The 20,309-nt window shown below is 42.1% G+C and overlaps 1 protein-coding gene across 2 annotated transcripts; it reads left to right on the top strand.

Moving 5' to 3' along the window:
- The first annotated feature begins 543 nt into the window (after positions 1-543).
- Positions 544-20,240, top strand: LOC105690328 (voltage-dependent calcium channel subunit alpha-2/delta-3). 2 transcript variants are annotated; one of them, XM_012408046.3, is made up of 24 exons: positions 544-675; positions 2,193-2,274; positions 3,439-3,549; positions 5,540-5,762; positions 5,902-6,033; positions 6,145-6,735; positions 6,890-7,026; positions 7,130-7,210; positions 7,349-7,429; positions 8,001-8,075; positions 8,202-8,216; positions 8,351-8,458; positions 8,778-8,849; positions 8,970-9,111; positions 9,205-9,429; positions 9,529-9,628; positions 10,581-10,613; positions 13,752-13,868; positions 13,958-14,070; positions 14,160-14,299; positions 14,366-14,538; positions 14,643-14,842; positions 14,935-15,277; positions 15,425-20,240. In XM_012408046.3, the coding sequence occupies exons 1-24, from the start codon at positions 578-580 to the stop codon at positions 15,711-15,713; spliced, it is 3,681 nt and encodes a 1,226-aa protein (XP_012263469.2). In that variant the 5' UTR covers positions 544-577; the 3' UTR covers positions 15,714-20,240. The 2 variants fall into 2 exon arrangements, with proteins under 2 accessions (XP_012263469.2, XP_020710485.2); XM_020854826.2 differs by lacking the exon at positions 10,581-10,613.
- The last annotated feature ends 69 nt before the right edge of the window (positions 20,241-20,309 follow it).

The raw sequence follows: 20,309 nt of genomic DNA on the forward strand, positions 1-20,309 counted from the left end.
TATGATTTAAATAATATCAGAAAAAACAATAATTACGATAGATAAGCGTAGAGCAATCATTGTAAGAGAAGCGGACGCTCGATGACCTCTGCACCCGTTTCGGCCGCCATTCCGTAATTTTTCAGCACCTGCATCTGAATTATAGAAAAATTATTGCACACGAATATCATTCATAAGGACGATATATAGACTGATGCACGCCGTAGAGCCCTCAAACCCCGCTGCAGATTCGTGGTGCATACTATATCGCATGTGCATAATACCGTAATGTCGATGACTCTCAAGTCGCGCAGAGGAAGCGGCTTGATCAATCCCGCTACGAGGCGATATCTTCTCTGCACAACATTTACGGAGATAAATTAATTCCAATTGAACAATGGGCTTCAGCCACAGGGGTAGAAGGAACAAGAAGTAGGTGTACATTTTGAGTCTCTCGCTAAACACGGTTCCCTCGAAAGAATTTCAAATTTGGTGGAATCCTCCTCGAATTTGTTCAACGTAACCGATTCCAATTATATCCGGACGTTATTATAAAATACTATCAGAAGTTACCCCGAGTGCAGCATTACGGTACAATATGGCTTTCGCTTGCGTGAAAATTCTGTGTTTCGGCGTCATTTTACTACTCAGGGCGAAGACTTCACGTCAACAAGAAGAGGATATTCCTCACAATGAGTAAGTATGATTCTTTTCGCAAATCACGAAGTCATTTACGTACACGTACCCTCCACCCATGGCACCGGTACGCGACTGGCAACATGACGCGTGCACCGATGATTATCTACATATCTATGCATGCATCACTGATCTAGGCACCTATTAGCTATACATATAGGCCGGTTGTAGGATACCAAGATTTCTTGCACGCGATCCAATGTGCAAATCTGTATCAGAGCTGTTTGGTCGTATTCATGTAATTAAAAGCTCTGTTAATCACAATTTTTATTTCGAATCGGTCGAATGTGATGTATAATCTATTGGTCCGAATTTTGGGTAATCCCTCATTCGTATTATTGCCTGAAATAATTAGCTGATTACCCTCTTTTGCGACGCCATATTGGTCCAGACTCCGCCCACACTTGGCATCCGAATTATCATTGCCGATGATTATTGCTCGCGATGGACGCTTTTATGTCATCATCAGTGGTAAAGAACTTACATCACCCGAAGCCGATTTGTGTTTCTGTATTTCGAAGTTTCTTGGATAACTGGTTTGTCATTGGGTCGACTGCCACGCGGTTTTCATAGTATTTTATTGAGAAATCCAACGCAACATCAAACTTACCCTTTTCAGGATTCTTACAGTAACGCATATGTCATTCCGGCCTAAAATATTGCGCGAAATGTTACATAAAAAATAATCATTCTCGATTTCCCTTGACATTATATTGACAACCATAGTTTCCTACCTGCAGATATCACACCGCGTCCTTCCTTGGGATGCAAGAACTAAATCGACCTGTAGCAAAACGGGGTGGCTGATCTGTAACACAGTATCATCTTTATAGAAATATGAACAATGAATCTTTTTATACGTATCTCATAATTGATGCAGGTACGGGAAAAATGCATGTCACTTATGTCCCTTCGATTCACGACTTGCATCCTGTTTATCGATTAGCTTTGAATTGATTGCATTTCATTCTAAAATATATGACCACCCGGTTACATTGTTATAGACGTGCTTGTATACGCTGTACAGGCGAGGTGTCTAGGAGTTGGTATAGCTAAGTATACGTGTAATCTTATATACGTATAGATTAAATGGGAGCCGTTGCCAAACCACCGTGTCCCACCTTTTAAATTGCTTTGGTAATTTCGTATCTGTTCGCAAAGTTAGTTCGACGCACGCTGCTCTTCTACGGCTCTATCGTGGAATACACCTATACGGTATGACTACCTCCATTTTTACCTGTAGTCTCGCGTGAAAATTCGTACCATCGGCGAACGAAGACATATTCGATTATCATAATCTCTGCCACGACAGTTACCTCCGACCTCCGACGATCCAATTATCGCTATCTAGACCACCGGACTCGGTGCTAGCATGCTAGATACCTAGTATCTTCAGATTGTCGTGGTATATCTATAACAAAGTTCGGTTATGGGATATAAAAATCATTATGGACGGAGTCGGGGCCCGTGACCCGCTAATTGTTCGATAATATTTTTTTTTTTCTATCTTGTTACAGGGTCAAGAACTGGGCGCTCAAGTTCGGCGTCGATCTTTGGGAGTTTGGGAAGCAGGTGACAAAGATGAACGAGATACAACGGGTAAGATGATCACGCACGCTTTCACGTTATTCCACGTCACTCAACTTTTGTCACGCATATAACTGAATAAATTGTAAAGAACGATGATCGGAAATCGACGAGAACCAACGAAAACGAAGAGCCTGTAGTCCTCGAAGACGCGAGCGCTTCATCTCGATTGATTCGAGGCTTCAATTCGTCGTCAGTTGAACAAAACTCGATTTTTCCTGCCGAAAGAATACGAGTCACGTTATGGTGGATTTTTGGTACTTTGAAAGATATACCTATACGCGGACAGCAGTACCTGTAATAGATCTTTCGTAGGTCGGGTGTCATCTATCGCTCGTTGCGTACGTATACGAGGGTGTATAGGTACATACATTATAGTCGATCCTTGGACTCGATGCAGGAGTAGGAGGCTTGTCATCCATCATCGTTAGCGGTTCGTTGGCTGCTGCGTGTCGGTAGCACTGCACGAAAATTCGAAGTGCTGGATTGTTCGTTCAAACCGTGCTCCAAGATCATGCTCAAATTTGCTCACAGTCGATGGCCAGGAAAATCTACGGGGAGAGGAATCTGGGAACAGGACGATTCGTTCATTCATTTATATCTATTCACCAATTCGTTCATTGATTTCTTTGGATCGCAGATTTTTTCATCTAACAACGGTATGAGAAAAAAATAAGCGTCCCGCCGATGAATCGGTCGTGTAATCTTATTGGAAAACATAGGAAAAATTTGTAGAATTTTTTAAAACTCGATACTGCGATACGACTCATGCATAGAAAATTTAAAATTGGATATACCTAGGGGTAGCGGGCGAATGTGATCATTGCCTAATCGATGACGAATAATTAAAGAATCGAGTGTGATGTACAGTGAAGGAATCAATGTCGATTTATTGGCAATTTTTCATTTTCTGGAGGGATGTAAGTGCTCCGCTTCCATAACAGATACTGCAATGCGATCTCAGACTCCAACAGGCAACACATGTTCCGATCGCTACAGTTATATCGTGTATACGTATACAAATCCTCGGACGTTGACTTAACAAATCCCCATCATATTACAGTGATGACCACCGAAGATCGCAGGTGTCTTACGTATATCAATCGACTCTGCGTGAATTATCCTGCGACACCGTAGTACTAAATCAACTCATAATTCGTATTCTTCTACCCGCAGAAATATCACGAAGTCGACGCCGACGTCGTGCGAAAAGACGGTCATCTTTTGATTCGCGAAATGGCTGCTGAGGTGAAGAACATGATGGATTTCAAAATGAATGCCGTTATGGTAAGTTCTATTCCAATCCTGCACTCATAACTATCAACGCGAGTATATTCGAAGCCGATCGTCGGGCAGGTGTATCGCAAAAAAAAAAATGATTTCGCGCGTCATCATAGATTACGCTCTTCCGGATATCCTGCGTGCACGGTCTTCAATTTCATCCGTAGAGCTGGCCGTATCATCTTTACGGCGTCGAAAAATTTTTTCCCAGCAACGAGAAAGAATCGCGTTTTACGTTTTACGCGTGTACTGATTAGCGGCAGCGTGCAAGGGGTAAAAAGGCAGCTGATGAAAAGACACATCGCAAACGACGCCACACTTTACATGCACACAGGTATACACCGGCTGTCGGGAGTCTCGGGGGTGGTTCGATGCGTGCAGCATCACTGCAGGCGATTAATCGCGACCGTGGGCTATCGGCTGTAGCTACAGGCTTGATCGTCCGGACAAAGAAATACCCTGCCTGCGTCATTCTTATTACCTATATAAGTATAATGGATGAGAACTATTCATTCGCGAGGCGTTGCGGGTCGCGCGACGCTATTGTCCTTATACTTTCCCTGTATCATCCCTACTCGAAACGCAACCCCCGCATCCGTATTCACGACGCGCGCGTTCGAGGATACGATCGTCTCCTCGCGCCGTACAGACGCGTGATTTCTCAGGGGTACGCGTTGGACGAAAAGGGTTCGGAATGCCGATAATTCAAGAATTACCCCCCCGGGATTCGAGGAACTTCGTCTGAGCGTGTACATCGTCAACGTCCTTAACTCTGCCGATTAAAAATTCGGGAGCACCGAGTGCAGGCAGGGTCAAGTGCGTCGCGAGTCCGTCGTCGTTATCCTCGGTGAATTTGCATCGCGTTACGATCGGGTTCACGCGATGGCGTCGACGCGATGTCGCAGGGATGCGCGCTCGGTGCAAGGGCGAGTATGACGAAGGGCCGCACCGAATTGTGTAGGCTTTAAAGCTGGAGCTTCGGCCCGGCGTCGCGTTCGCCACGACGACTCGCGTCTCAAGACCACCACCAATCAATACTCTTCCCTCTTGCCTGTAGAAATTCACCGGCACAACACAGGGACAGACACACCCGCATAGGTGATCGTTGCACCTGTATCTTCGCAGCCCTCCCGCCTATTACGACTGTAATTCGCGTATCCGAAGCAACGAGATCTCTGCCACCCTTTCGCCCGATGGCCCATTCGATATTCGAATCGGGGTGTGCGGTACATAGACGTATGCTTGTGTGTGTGGGTGCGCACATCCGATCCCTGTAAATATCCTTATAAGAATCGGGCACGGCGCCCTTCCATTCCACACGAGCGTCGACGCAGCGTGTGAATCGTGCATCGCACGTACGTACGAGGTGATCAACGCCGGCCGTGGTAGGAATCGGTCCAAGGGGTAGGAAATTCGCGTGTATTACCTCCACCCCCGTAGCATGCATTTGTGCGACAGTGGAAGCTCTCGTAGCGTTTCTATTTCGAGTAGACGCTCGTTTCCGCCCCGATAAAACTCCACAGGTCTTCCGGGGATGGAGGTAGAGGAGCTTCGGAACTTGCATTTCGAACGCCGAACGATCCAGTCCTGCACAGAGTACGGCGAACAATTGCACCGTTCATTCCGCAAGGATCCACCGAGAGTAATCGCATGAATTTATCCTACGTCTACCCTATGTCGCGTTTCTTCGCGCCGCGGATCACATGACACGTGGATCGATGATGCATTTTTATTTACACGATATACGTTTCATCCAGGGAGAGCGATAAAAGCTGTGTTTTTTTTTTTAAATCGATCACAGCGGTTTTTCAATTTTCCGCATTCCAACGATTTCGTTTTCTGTTTTCGACCGTTTGCCGCACCGCGTCGGTGATTTTCTTCAAATCGAAGATGTTTTTTTTTTCTACGTGTAGTAAAATTATGTGTAGACACATTAGGTGTAATCTTCGTTAGATTAAGCAGCTTCAGCTATATGCTATTTGGATGTTACGTACAGCGCATTATGGAGAGTGCCGAACAGGCGGCCGTCTCCGCCCCCAGAGAGGTCGACTCGTTCACCAAGTATTATGCCTCCCACCGCCTGAATTTGTTCACCAAGGATAAAAGGGTCGCCCCGGGGGCACGCGAAATGATCCTCACACCTAATCGTCACTTTGACCAGCTGGCGGTGAACGTCAGTCTGTCCGCCGTACTTTTACCACCTGGCGTCAAGGACACCGGTAATTATCGTACCATCGCTCATTGAATTACACGCACGTTACACCTAAACGGTTTTTTCCACGTTATTCTCAATCGACGACTGTGACTTGTCCCAGATGAATAATCCTCCGTTTTTTTTTCCACCCCCCTCCCCCCAAGATCCTGAGGTCGCGGCTGGCGTCCAGTGGAGCGAGATCCTCGATCCACTTTTCACGAACAACTACGAAAGTGACCCGTCTCTGTCCTGGCAATTCTTCGGGGCTACCTCCGGTTTCCTCCGACGATTTCCAGGTGGGTAATCCAGAAATTTCCATTCTAATCGCTGTACCACTTCATTCCGAACTCGATATCGTACAATGTGGGATTTCTGTTCGGCGATGTGAAATTTCGAATCCCCCGTAGCGATATCTTGGCCACCGGAATCCACGACGGGACCGTCGAGATCGTCGCCGGTAGTCCGCGACGTCTACGACTTTCGTAACTCCGGTTGGTTCGTCGGCGGGGCGACGAGTTCCAAGGATCTGGCGATCCTCATCGACAACGGGGGTCACATGTCGGGCAACAGACGGGACCTGGCGATCGCGACGGCCAGGGCGATACTCGGCACCCTCGGACCCGACGACTACGTCAACGTTTACCGTTACGCCGAGGGGGCGGACGAGGTGGTACAGTGCTTCAAGGAGAGCATGGTGCAAGCCTCGCCCGAGAACGTCAGGGAGCTCAAAGCAGCCCTCGAAGCCACACGGCCCCAGGGGACCTCCAACGTTTCCGCCGCCCTCGCGACCGCCTTCGAGATATTGCACAAGTACAACCGGACCGGTCAGGGCAGTCAGTGCAACCAGGCGATAATGCTGATAACCGCCGACACCAACGGTGTGCCGCGGGACATCATAAAGAAGTACAACTGGCCTCACATGCCGGTGAGAATATTCACTTACCTCGTAGGGGGTGACAGGAGCCCGGAGCTTCGCGGCGTCGCTTGCGCCAACAAGGGTGAGATTGCCTTCATATTCCTACGATTGTCCGTATGTCCTCGAATCGATGCACGCGGATAATCCCTGACTCGTGAATTGCGCTGGATACATTGACATCGAAGTGTCAATTTTAATTACGCATCGACAGCATCCGTAGTTATCTCATTTTTCAGGATATTACGCGAGAATATCGAACACCGATGAAATCGAGGAGAAGGTCTTCGAATACATCAAAGTATTGGCAAGGCCGATGGTGCTCTACCAACACGATCATCCGATACACTGGACATCCGTATACGTTGGTGGCAAGGTTCGTATATAGCGGCATGTAACGAAGCGCATCCTTCGGCAATTTAATGGGCGCACTTGGTCACTCGTCGCGATGGTATACGATTTTTTTTTTTTGCTTCCAGAGCAACAGATACGGCGAGGAAAGAAACGGACAACTCATGACGTCTGTGACGGTGCCGATATTGGACCGCCGAAACCATACGGTAAGTGTAGTGATTTTTTAATACAATTGCGCTACAAGTAATGTACCCCACCGATAATTTGGAGGTGAAACATTCCTTTGGAATCGTCGTATTTATTGATTACACAGTGAAGGTATATCTACCTTAATCCCTTCGCAGGTGAAGGTCGCCAATCTGTTGGGGATCGTTGGCACAGACGTCCCGGTCGAGCAAATCCAGAAACTCGTGCCTCCTTACAAGGTATGACAGCCGATGCGATGTAACAAAGCGCATCCCACTTTCCTCCTGTAGTACAGGCGTAGAGATGAAATTTACGGATGATTCAATACTGTCTTTACTAATAGCTACACCGTTGTCATTACTCACAATTATATTTGAACATATTCCAACACGAAAAAAACACACCCCCACCACTACTCACAATCAGAATAACGACAACCCGGAACTCCGAGGGGACTGTGATATCGCTGTAATACACTGCACGAAAACGATTACCTAACAATAACTTCCCAGCATGTAGGTATGTAACACATTGACACATTTTTTACGTTGTTTAATTATGCAACAGGTAAGTGCGCACGTTTTAAGTATTTTTTTTTTTTTTTTTTTTATTTGTACACGGTGGAACGGAACGTTGTCTCGCCGCTTCGTGGGGTCCATGGGCCGCAATAGGGATTCTCATTTCCTGGTTCTTGTTGTCTCGATTATTTCTTTAATCCGAGTCGAAAAATTGATCCGTTATTCCTCCATACGTGTAGGACGTCGTGTACACTAGCTGGCTCACGCCTAAATGATAACGCATAAATTTCAGCTCGGCGTCAACGGCTACTCATTCATAGTCGACAACAACGGCCGGATTTTGTATCACCCAGACCTACGCCCGTTGGTGAGTATCCCTTTTCCACCATCGTCGCTTTCGTTGAATCATGTAAAATTATTTGTGATATAATTCCGATCCGATGTAATGTAATTTTGAACAAAATTAAATAATTCTTTATCGTTGGACAAGCAGCCGGGAAATATTGACGTAAGTCATGCACGCCCGTATCGTTATTTTTATCATTTTAAACATGATTATACCGTTTCTGATTTATTTAAATCACGGGCATTCCGTGTGAAACTCACTAATCAAAATCGCACGTTGTATTTATCGTTCCTTAGTACGAGGAGACGTTGAGACCGAAATACGTGAGCGTAGATCTGTCGGAAGTAGAGCTTGCGGAATACGATGCGCCCTCTCATCCGCTGAACAATTCCCTTCTCCTCGACGTGAGTTCAAATTTTTTATTTATTTTTCATCACGATACGCTCTAGATTAAGCCCAATTTACGAAGGTCAATTCTGTACACCCGAGACCGAGAATCGAGGGCGAGTAAGCTCTGCGTTGCTGGTTGAAAATGGGTAGATGCGGAAGCGAGTAATTGGGGTGTACTTGTAATAACAAAAATTGAAAAATCACGTCTACTCACGGACCGCCGTATGTTATTCGGTCCGCGAATACCTCTCGACTTATTTTGTTGGCGCATATAACTTTGCACCGTTCCATTACGGAATATACCACGAACTAATGTCATTTTCGCGTTTCCAGCTGAGGCACGATATGATTGATCAGAAACAGGGGGAGACCGAGTTCGCCGTAAAAATTCACTACGACAACATGGTAAGTTTTTCTTTTCAACGACTACGCTTTAATGATTCAGGTATAACGCCGTACCTATTATTCGCACACCTATTCGCGGGCTTTTCGTGCGAATATCTCATTATATTCATGTCGTTGTAGAGGAGGGTGACTCTGAGGAGGCACAAATACTTCTATATTCCGATCGAGGGGACGCCGTTCTCTCTGGGTCTGGCTCTGCCGGAGGGGTACGGTATGTACGAATTCCTAGCGGAGCAGGAGATCAAGCATGCTAAATTTAATGGTGAGTATACATCGAGTGAAAACGGAGGGAAAATTTCTTCCGTAAGATATCAACCGTTCGACAATTGATGACAATGTCTCGCAAATATTCCAGTCACCGAGTACTTTAAGCTGGGGGACAACTGGAAGGTACACCCCGACTGGGTTTACTGCGAGTACAACTCGGGCTCGGACAAATGGTTCGCCACGCCCGAAGAGAGGGTCTTCCATTTTTTAGACCGAACTCGTCGCCCCGGCTGGAAATGGATGTCATTGAGACCCAGAAGCCCCAGCTCGCATCACAGACAAGCGAGCAAGCCGGACAAGGACTCTTACTATTGTGAGTCCCGAAAGCTCGTCTTCACAATCGATTCAGCATACCCTCTCTTAATGATTCATTTCACATCGCGCTCCGTTTACGAACTTCGTCATTTTTCAGGTGACAAGACGTTGGTACAGTCGCTGGTGTTGGACGCTCTGGCAACCGATGGATTTGACAGGAGAAGTACGCATACTGTGCATAAAGAGGAGAAGCAAAGGTACGACGCATGTTATTCGCGGGGCCGTTATAGCCGTGCAAGCCACCGCATATTTTACATCGCATACTCATACAGATGACAAAAATTATTGAGCACCTAATGCACCGGCACTTGGTATCGCAATATTAGTTTTGTTCGTCGCATTTTGCCATCGATGTCACTTGAAATCTATTCTCGTTGACCACTGAATGGCAAAAATTAATTTCAGAAAATTCAGAGAACGTCTTCCATTCGGAGATCGCGATTATTTTACATTTTTTTATCTGATTCCGTGCGAACACGTCGTACTTGAGGGGAAGAAAATGGCGAAGAACTTGGGGAGGGTTTTATGGGAACATTGAAGCAAATTGTTTTTTACAAAAGCAAGCGTCGTTCATCAGTTACGGGGTGAATATTAGGTAAATCCGTTTCATGGTAATCTTATAGTGCGTGTCAGCTAATCGGGAGTTGCTCGAACGATGTTACGTCGCGGTCCTGGTCTGATTTCTGATTTATACTTCATGAAAATTGTCAACTTACCATAAAAATATGAAAAGAGAATGATGGAACTGGTCGATGACTATGTTTTCTATACCAAGCTTTGAAATGCACCGCTGCACAATGCACCAGGCCGTTTTTATCAACGTTTACGATCTATTATTTTCACCGTAGTTTTGTAGGTGGCACATATACATCGTCATTATCACTGTCACTATCGCTATCGCCATCACAATTTTCATCGTTATCACCATCATTGTTATCATTATTGTTATTATTTATTGTTATTATTTCTACTATCGTCATCGACAACAACATCCACATAATCGATAATATATAGTTTTATACTATTCGGATTTCCTATCAGTATTGGTTGTCGTTTTTTCTGCCATTGTTACATAGTTAACATTATTATCGTTGTTGTTGTTATGATTAGTATTGTTATCACATCTTTTGTCTGTGTCTCCACCGCTAGCCCAATTGCCATACTGATGGCTCTACTGCACAGGTAATTCAATAACACACGATTATATGTATATGTTTTAAGAGACTTGCTCCGCACTTATATATATATATATATACTATAATAATTTTGCAATACCTATATGTGAATATACGATAGAGATGTTTATTCAGATGTTAAATACAGGCATGCACAATCTCTCATCTCTGTGTATATCATATGTTGGTATACGTGCACTTTGCCAGTAGGCATATTCGTAATATGCATATTAAAATATTATGAGTGGACGTGTGAACGTGAAGCTGAACAATGTTACTATCCATTACTATTCATGTTTAATACCTAACAATAAGTATGTAGTGTATCCGATGACATTGGCATAGGTATGGTGTGTACATAGGTTTCGAAGATGCGGTATCAAACGATCTTGCAGTTATGTGAATATTAGTACGAATATCATCACAAACATTTATCTAAACATGACTATTCTAATTATGAATAGGTATAGGTAATTGATACGTACGATGCCTGCGATGATTTCGATGTTAATCATCACTACGTAAGTATGCAAATCCTGACTTTCTCTAATCTACTGGTATGACATCTGCCCTCCCAACTTCAGCGACCTCCAGAGTGGACGGGTTCTGATCGCGACCTTTGGTCGTTGGGGGGCGATGAAAAATATCCCCATGCTATGCATAAACTTGTCATCAATGTGCTAAACTACGTCCAATTTTTAATCATTCGACAAGCTGCTGACGCCAGGACAAGGAATCGGTGATGGTATTATTAACTCCCCATAAGGACACCAAAATTAATGCTTGATTATCACACTGCTGCAAGGAATTGATGTCATTTGCTCAACGACGCTGTTTTAACGATGTATTCTGTATTGGTACAACGCCAAAGATACCTATGCTTCTGTCGAGACTCTTTGTTTCAAAATACTGCGTAATGACGTTTCGTTAATTGCAATATGATTGACTAGCTGCAGAAGTTCCTTCGTATGTTTTATTTAATCCTTGTGGCGGTTCCCCCAGAGATGACGAAAACACATTTGAGTCGCAGATTCCTAGGGCTAGGTAGATCCAATGATCTTCTGGCATCGGTTATTCAATGAGTGTGCCAATACACCTGTACGACTCTACCCATCAATGAATATCCCACGTCATATTCGATGATGAATTCATTGAGTTGGATGTTTGAGTGCAGATACGTATATTTCTCTGGTGCATAGTAGCTGACGTATTCTTTATATCCATCGGAGTAATCTAAAAAAGTCTTGTAAATGTTCAATTATTCGCTGTTAGGAGCAGAAAAATTAAGACATATCGATTGGTTTTAGTCGTAGACCGACTTTGATTCGTTGCAATTCATGCATGGGTCGAAATATTCGAATTTCTCGGTCTACGAGGGAGCCCGAGCTTAGCTGGAGTCAGGTAGCCAAGGGCGCGCGGTTTGTTGTGGAGCGTCACCTCTGCTCAGCCCTGAAGGTGGAAGTCTCACAACAAAGCGCTACGCTGCTGGCTACGCTGACTCCAGCAAAGCTCAGGTTTGCTGGTGAATTGAGAGATTCAAATATTTCGACCCATGTAGGGATTGCGATGAATCAAAGTGGGTCTACGACTAAAACCAATCGATATGTCTTGATTTTTCTGCTCTGAACAGCGAATAATTGATGATTACTGGATCGATTGCATGAGTAGATGATTTTGGCTTTTGGATTTGGATTCCTAAGCAGATTATACATGAGATTACTCTTGAAGAACCACAGAAAAATTCGATTTTTGAGCAAAAAATTATTCATTGTTTTAATTGGGTTTAATATGCTTTTCTGACGTATTTTGACCTCAGGAATTCGAATCTGGAAGAAAAATTGATCTATCTTCAAAATTGACCGAGTTATCGTCAATTTTCAGCTTTTCGGGGTCAAAAATAAAAAATTGAGTTTTTAGTCTATATCAATGTAATTTGAGCTCAGGAATCCGAATCCGAAAGAAAAATTGATCTATCTTAAAAAATGACCGAGTTATCCTCATTTTTTCGCATTTTTTGGTACAAATTTGAGGATATCTCGAAGGGAAAAAATCGTAGCTCAATTTGGACAACGGATTCGTGTTCCTGGGGTCAAAATACATAAGAAAAGTGCCATACGATCAATTTTAAAAAATAAAAATTTTTGGTCAAAATTTGAGATTTTTCCAAGGGGTACCCCTTACGATTTTTTCAAATTTTGGCCAAAAATTTTTATTTTTTAAAATTGATCGCGTGGCACTTTTCTTATGTATTTTGACCCCAGGAACACGAATCCGTTGTCCAAATTGAGCTACGATTTTTTCCCTTCGAGATATCCTCAAATTTGTACCAAAAAATGCGAAAAAATGAGGATAACTCGGTCATTTTTTAAGATAGATCAATTTTTCTTTCGGATTCGGATTCCTGAGCTCAAATTACATTGATATAGACTAAAAACTCAATTTTTTATTTTTGACCCCGAAAAGCTGAAAATTGGCGATAACTCGGTCAATTTTTAAGATAGATCAATTTTTCTTTCAGATTTGGATTCCTGAGGTCAAAATACGTAAGAAAAGTGTAATACAATCAATTTCTAAACTACTTTACTTTTGGCCCAAAAATCGATTTTCATTTTGGCTTCTCAAGGGTAATCTGACATATAATCAGCTCGGAAATCCAAATCTGAAAGGCAAAATCATCTACTCATGCAATCGATCCAATAATCATCAATTACTCGCTGTTGGGAGCAGAAAAATTATAAGACATATCGAATGGTTTCAGTCGTAGACCCACTTTGATTCATCGCAATCCATGTATGCATCATTTTTACAGATAGATCAATTTTTCTTTCAGATTCATATTCCTGGGGTCAAAAAACATCAGAATAGCATATAAAATAGAATATTTTCGATGTTTGGCCCAAAATTGAAGTATATTTATTGAAATATCTCAATTTTTCTGCTCCAAAATGTCGCAGAATGATAAAGCTCGCACCAGAGGAATATGAACGCCCATTGTACCCATGTATAGTAGATACCTTATACGAACGCTAAATGCGCATACGTACATTAAAACTACACTGCACTGGATTGAATGGTTAACTTTGGATTAAACATGCAGGACGAGTGGGTGCGGACATTCCTTGCTAATATTGAATTCATTTTGCAGCCAAGGAAAAGGGATGTTCGGGGTGACGCGGAGCTTCATCGCTACTCGTAGCGGGTTGCTGCGTTGGCACGAACATCCTCAACAAGATGACCTCCCTGTCGAAGCTACCGACGAGCCGTAAATATTTATAACAATTTTTCGGCCGATCAGGCATACCGTCACGATTAATGAAACGATACGATTAAATAACAACCTTTGTCCTTCAGACACTTTGCCGACGTCCACAGAAGAGCCATGGATTCGTCATGGTACAAAAGGGCCGTCGATCAGCATGCCGTTGAACCAGAAAGTTTCGTATTCAGCGTACCATTCGACGCGGGTAAGTCGGGTCGTGTTCGTTTATTGCACATTCCATACGCGGTCGTATCACAAAAATCATGTCTGATGCATATTCGTTATCCCCCTCAGCCGATAGTACAAAATCATTAGTCACCGCGACGCACGCCGTATTCGTCGAAAGGAAAGGACACAGGGCTCCTGCTGCCGTTGTAGGTCTACAGTTTCAGCACTCCTCCCTGGCCGCCCATTTTATCAACATCACCTCGACAGTGAGCATTTATAGTCGACGGCGTGACTCGATCGTTCCCATTTCCATTGATTACTTTTTTGTTCAGTGCTCGGCGACAACGGGCTGCAAGAAGACCTGCGCGTCCGAAGAATTGGACTGTTACATCCTGGACAACGGAGGGTTCATCATCATCAGCGAGAGTCACGAGCACACAGGGAAATTTTTCGGGGAAATCGACGGAACCATAATGGATTCGCTCGTCCAAGATAGGATTTATAGGTACATGCCTTCAGGAAACCTAACTGCGTGTCTACGAGTTAACTCGTTCGACCTACGATTTCATTGATAATTTATACAATTCATTTCCGCTGCGACTGAAACAGGAAAGTGACGGTGGTCGATTACCAGGGAGTCTGTCTTCCGCAGCGGTCCCGTTACTCCGCCGCGGCGAAGACATTTTCGGACTCCATCGTCAAGACGTTGGTATCGATCGGTGGATTACTCTGGAGTCTCGGCCTCAAGCTGACCCTTCGCGACCTTTGGGGACCGACTTGGACTTGTGCCGAAGAAACTGAGACGGACGGTGAGCACTGCGGGGCTTGCGAAACATATTCAAATCCATAGACACTTCTACATCGTCAGCTGAACTGCGACCCCGAACGATTCTGATTTCAGACGAACTGGTCTACACGGACGATTACGAGACGAATCACTTCGAATCCTACGCCCCAGACTTCGCGGAGGATGTCGCCCCCGAGACCGAGGAACTTCCGGTACCACCAGCGGCGGTACCCGGCCCAGCTTCCGTTCCAGCTCCAGCCCCGATTCCGTTGCCGGCACCTGCGGTACCACCGACAACACATGCCACTCACGCGACCTTCGCCGAAGGGCGTAGGGTACGCGCCTGCGAGAAGAAGACCGATCTCTATATCCTGCAGCCGGAGCGTCTGAACACCAGTGGCCAGAGTAATCCGCTCAAGGGGAAATTGACCAACTGCCACGTTACCGGATGCGAGAGGTAATTTGAATTTATAGAATATTTATTCCAATTCCTTGTAGGAAATGCTAAACCGGACGGTGTGGCGAATCTTTTGTCGTATACAAATAACCGCGAGACGCTGAATTTGCTCTGATAAGTTATGGGAACGTCGTCTCGTATTTGCAGACCGTTCAGCGTCCAGAAAATTCAACACACGAATTTGATCCTGTTGGTGGTGGACACCTTATGCCCCTGCGGTAGCAAACAGCTAAGTATCGAGCCGATGGAAGCTCTTACGGAACCCGGTGCCTGCACGGCGCGCAGAGAACGACTTTACAGACGAAGACCACCGAAATGTATAAATTACCATCCAGAGGAGATGGAAATCAGGGAGTGTGGAGGATCGAGTCGCGTTAGCTTGCCGGCCATAAGTCTTGTCGCAATAGTCGCCGTTTTGGCCCCATACTTGACGTGATTCTCCCAAAATCCGATATTATCCGCTGATTAAATTGATCTTATTTGGCACACAGCTTCGGATCAGAAGAAATAATTTGTACGTATAAGTATAATGTACGTACTATTTATTATACGCGAGGTCGAGCTACGATTTGTTTCTTGCAAAACGGTCGACGCGGCCAAATTATATTCAAGTTGTATTCGGCGACAGCCCTATACCCTCAACACCTATGTCATCGTATGTATGTACGTACAATGTAGATGAAAAACCGCATGCACATACATGCGTACATACATGGGATGTAACTTCTACGCCCATTCCATGTATGCGCAGGTGTACACGCCTATACACCTGTAGTTACACATACCTAGGACAGGTGCAATTGTTGACATTTTACTCTACGTACACCCTATTTCACTAGGACAATAAACTTCATATAACATGCGCGATGTTATCACCTGCATCACGATTCATTATAATTATCACTAACGTCGTACCGTTAATTCAGTTTGTCATCAACATCTCAATTTATCTTTATCGTTAACATTATGTTCACCTTTGTTACTACCATCACCGTTACTACTGTCATCACTGTTATTATTACCATAATTGTTATCTTTATTGTGACCATTATGATCATTATTATTGCTGATGTCGATGTTAACGTTGTTATTGTTACTATATCGTCATCGTTGTCGGTGTCGCTCTTGATTTTGTTGGGCAAATCATCGCTGCTGATCGTGAGATTCGAAAAAAATTTATAGGGATATAACTATTCGAGCTTTCGTACCTGCGCGCGAATCCAGTTTATGCAATATACGCGTAGTTCCTGTACATCGTGAAATAATTAATGCCGGAATATTTTCACGAACGAACGATCAAATATCAGGATGATAATAACTATAATAAGTATACAATGTGGTAGCGGAAAAACGGGAGGTAGGCTGCAGGATATTATCAAATCTACATATATTAATACAGTAGGAAATGATATAAATAAATGAATAAATAAATCGTGTACATAATAGACAATAATTTAATGGCCAAAACGAACGAGTAAATAGATGAATAATAAACTAATTCCATATAATAATACGCGCACATGACGGACGACGAAAGATATGACCGATGTCTGCTGCAGATAAAATATGGATGACTTTGTTGGAAGATCGTTATACTATCGAATGTTTATAGAGATTAGCCCTGTTATTTATACAAATATCTACAGTTTTATGAGGGAATGCTCATACCTATGCCATAGGTAAACAGATACACGATAATTAGAGAATGACCGAGAGTATTATTTATTAGCACCATATCGCGATATCCGAATGGTTGTAATTACGATGGATGTGTATCTAAATTACATATTAAATATATATACATACCGGTTTGGATATACGTGTACGGATATTATAATAGTACATTAAAGAGACACGCGAGGACGTGTATAAATTTAGCAATTTCTATATGTATAAACGATTGATAAAAAGAAAAAGAAAAAACCAAAAAAAAAAGAAAAAAAAAAAAGAAAACTTTATGGGACCCAAGAATTATAACTTGGCTAGTGTGAATCGGTTTCAATTGAACCGAGGAAATGGCAAACGGAGCGCAGGTATGCGTAAAACGAGACGAGATGCGAATTGAATATTTTTCTTTCTGCCCACTTGCACCGGAGCAGCGGCGAATGCTTTGCCTAAATCTTATCGGGTGATTTTACTTTTTTAATCGTTGTATCATTTGTCCGATGAAATTTCCTTTGAAATTTAAACGGGCGTCGCGACTTGAATTCGAACGCTCTTAAGGGACAACCTTCGATCGTTCGCGAACTTCTGGGGATGCCTGAAATTTTTCTGTCCATCATTGTATCATCGATAGATCGTTAATTGTACATACACGAATATGAGTATACCTCGCTAAAACAAGTATTACAATTACATTATACACCTATCAATTAAATATACGATTTCATGGAAAGTTCGGTAGACCGTCTCCAGTATTAAACGATCGAGTCCTCGGGACGACACCCTCAATTGTAACTATCGTTATCAGGCAGAGACACGACGAACTGACCGAGACGACAACCGACCGATACTACCACCATGTAAACGTATACGTACATACATACCTATTTGTCAGTTGCGGATTCGTTTGCGGAAATTCCATGATTATCGGTCTCGCTGTAGGTGGTCCACATTGTCCGATCTTTGGCGCAGAAAAAAAGAAAGAAATAAATAAAATGAATGAACGCGGAGATGGGAATTGATGATTCGCGTGTTAACATTTGCGTTGCATAGTACCGGCCACGTGCAGGCAAATAGCATCACGCTGCAAACATGCCACACACTAATATATAAACACGTCGATATTCTGCACCCTGCAAATTATCGTATAGCATATGATAATTGATAATTGAATTACATAGCATTATGTATAGACAGATATTCCTATAATGTAATCACGCATATTAATGTTATTATACGAAAATTTATGAAATTACCTATTATTCAGACAATACGAAACTTAGAATTTATACTGGTAAAAAAAAAACCTAAGCGCAGTCTAATTATAAGTATACGCATATTAGGTATATTATAAATACATATAACACTGACACGTGTTGCATACGTCGAAACATATACATTTGTATATGATATACTATACATATAGGTATGTATATTGTATGTATACTATGTACGTGTACATGTGTCTCTTGTACATACAGGTATGCAGTCATGTATTACTATTGTGTACAATTGATCGTTGGTTTTTTTACGCTCTACAACAAATTCTTACTATCATGATATCATCGTCATATTTCATATTGCCTATCGTAATGTATACCCCTATGTCGTATACATATCATAATCGTTATCATCATCATCATCATCGTCATCGTCGTCGTCATCGTCATTATATTGTTGCAATTGTTAAGATCATTCTAGTAGCTATAATTAAAATATAATATATAGATATATTATACAATGAGATAGGTCCTTATACATACCTTATACCATAATCATGCAAAAGTTGAGTGATGATTGTCTGCAAGACTTCTTGCCTTTCGCACTGTATAATTTTATTCGGATGCCGTGTATGTATAGTCTGACGAAGTGCGTTGAAAGAATGTGGGTGCAAATGAATAATGCCATGTTGTTGAGTCGAATGCGTTGAGAATGTATGGATCAATCTAAAAATAAGATCAATAACCATATTAACAATAATAAGATAATTAAAAAAAATAACATTAAAAACAACAACAACAATAGTAATGGTAGTACTAGTAGTATAGTGTTAGTAGCAGCAGTAATAATAATAATGATAAAAATAATCGGGAGTAGTACAATAACAATACCAATAGTAACAACAACAGTAACAGCAGCAGTAACGACAATGACATCGACACCGATAACGCGACAACGCAACGACCATGCACGACAACGACGACAACTATATTAACAGTAACAATAACATTAATAGCATTAATAACATTAATGATAATGATAATGATAATAATAATAATGATAATAATAATATTGATAATAATTAAAAATGGAAACAACAATAATAAAATTAATATTATAAGATGACGTTGTATATGACGATAATAACGTATGCAAATAGGAGGGAAACTGCAGCAGACGTATACATAAGTATAACTGAACGTGTGGAATAATGTAACACTATAATATAGATATGATACTTTTAAAGCATCGCAACTGCAGATGCTGTCGAGTCTTCCATTATCTGTATAACGCTATTATATTAATGATATTTAAATATTATATTATATTATATTATATTATATTAAATTAAATTAAACTAAATTAAATTAAATTATATTATATTATATGATATTACGATACACATATTCTATGAAAAATCATCACACATACCTATACGTATAGCATGCACATGGCATGATGACATACATACATATACCTATTACCTATACATATTATACATACTACAATAACATAACGCAGCGTATAACGTATTATCATAATTAATAGATGAAATAAAATAACTAAAACTGATAAAACCGACGAGTTGCGAAAAATGTAATCGCAAGTATGGCGTGTGCATAATTGGAAATATATATGTATAAATTATAGTGTTGAGTGTTCAAGGGATATGATGAGTGATTAGACTTATAGATGCTACTATACGTCGCGTTATTCTATAATTCTATTCCTCATCATTTCACCGATTTCGATCAAATCGATTTAAAAGAATTGCACTTTTCGTCTCATGATCCTTCGACCTTTCAACACCCAACATCCATCTTGCTGGAGGTTCAAGCTAAATACCTAATTATATACATAAAATTGAAACATAGTCTACACATACATAGGTAGGTTGTGCCTGTACAATATTGTACCTATAATCTTGTTTTCGAAATTTCGATATTCTCAAATTTTCGTCCCTACTTCCCAGCCACCCACGTTTCCTGTTATTGTATGGAGATGTAAGGGAGGTATATTCTGTTGCCAGAGATTCAAGTAAATTAACTGTACCATGAATAAAATCACGGAGCATTGAAAATCATTCTGTTCATCAGACCAAGATTGTATTTTTAATATCCACCACATTTTAGTCTTTATACACACCCGA

The sequence above is a fragment of the Athalia rosae genome, chromosome 4 (genome assembly GCF_917208135.1).
Source record: "Athalia rosae chromosome 4, iyAthRosa1.1, whole genome shotgun sequence".
Classification (NCBI taxonomy): domain Eukaryota; kingdom Metazoa; phylum Arthropoda; class Insecta; order Hymenoptera; family Athaliidae; genus Athalia; species Athalia rosae.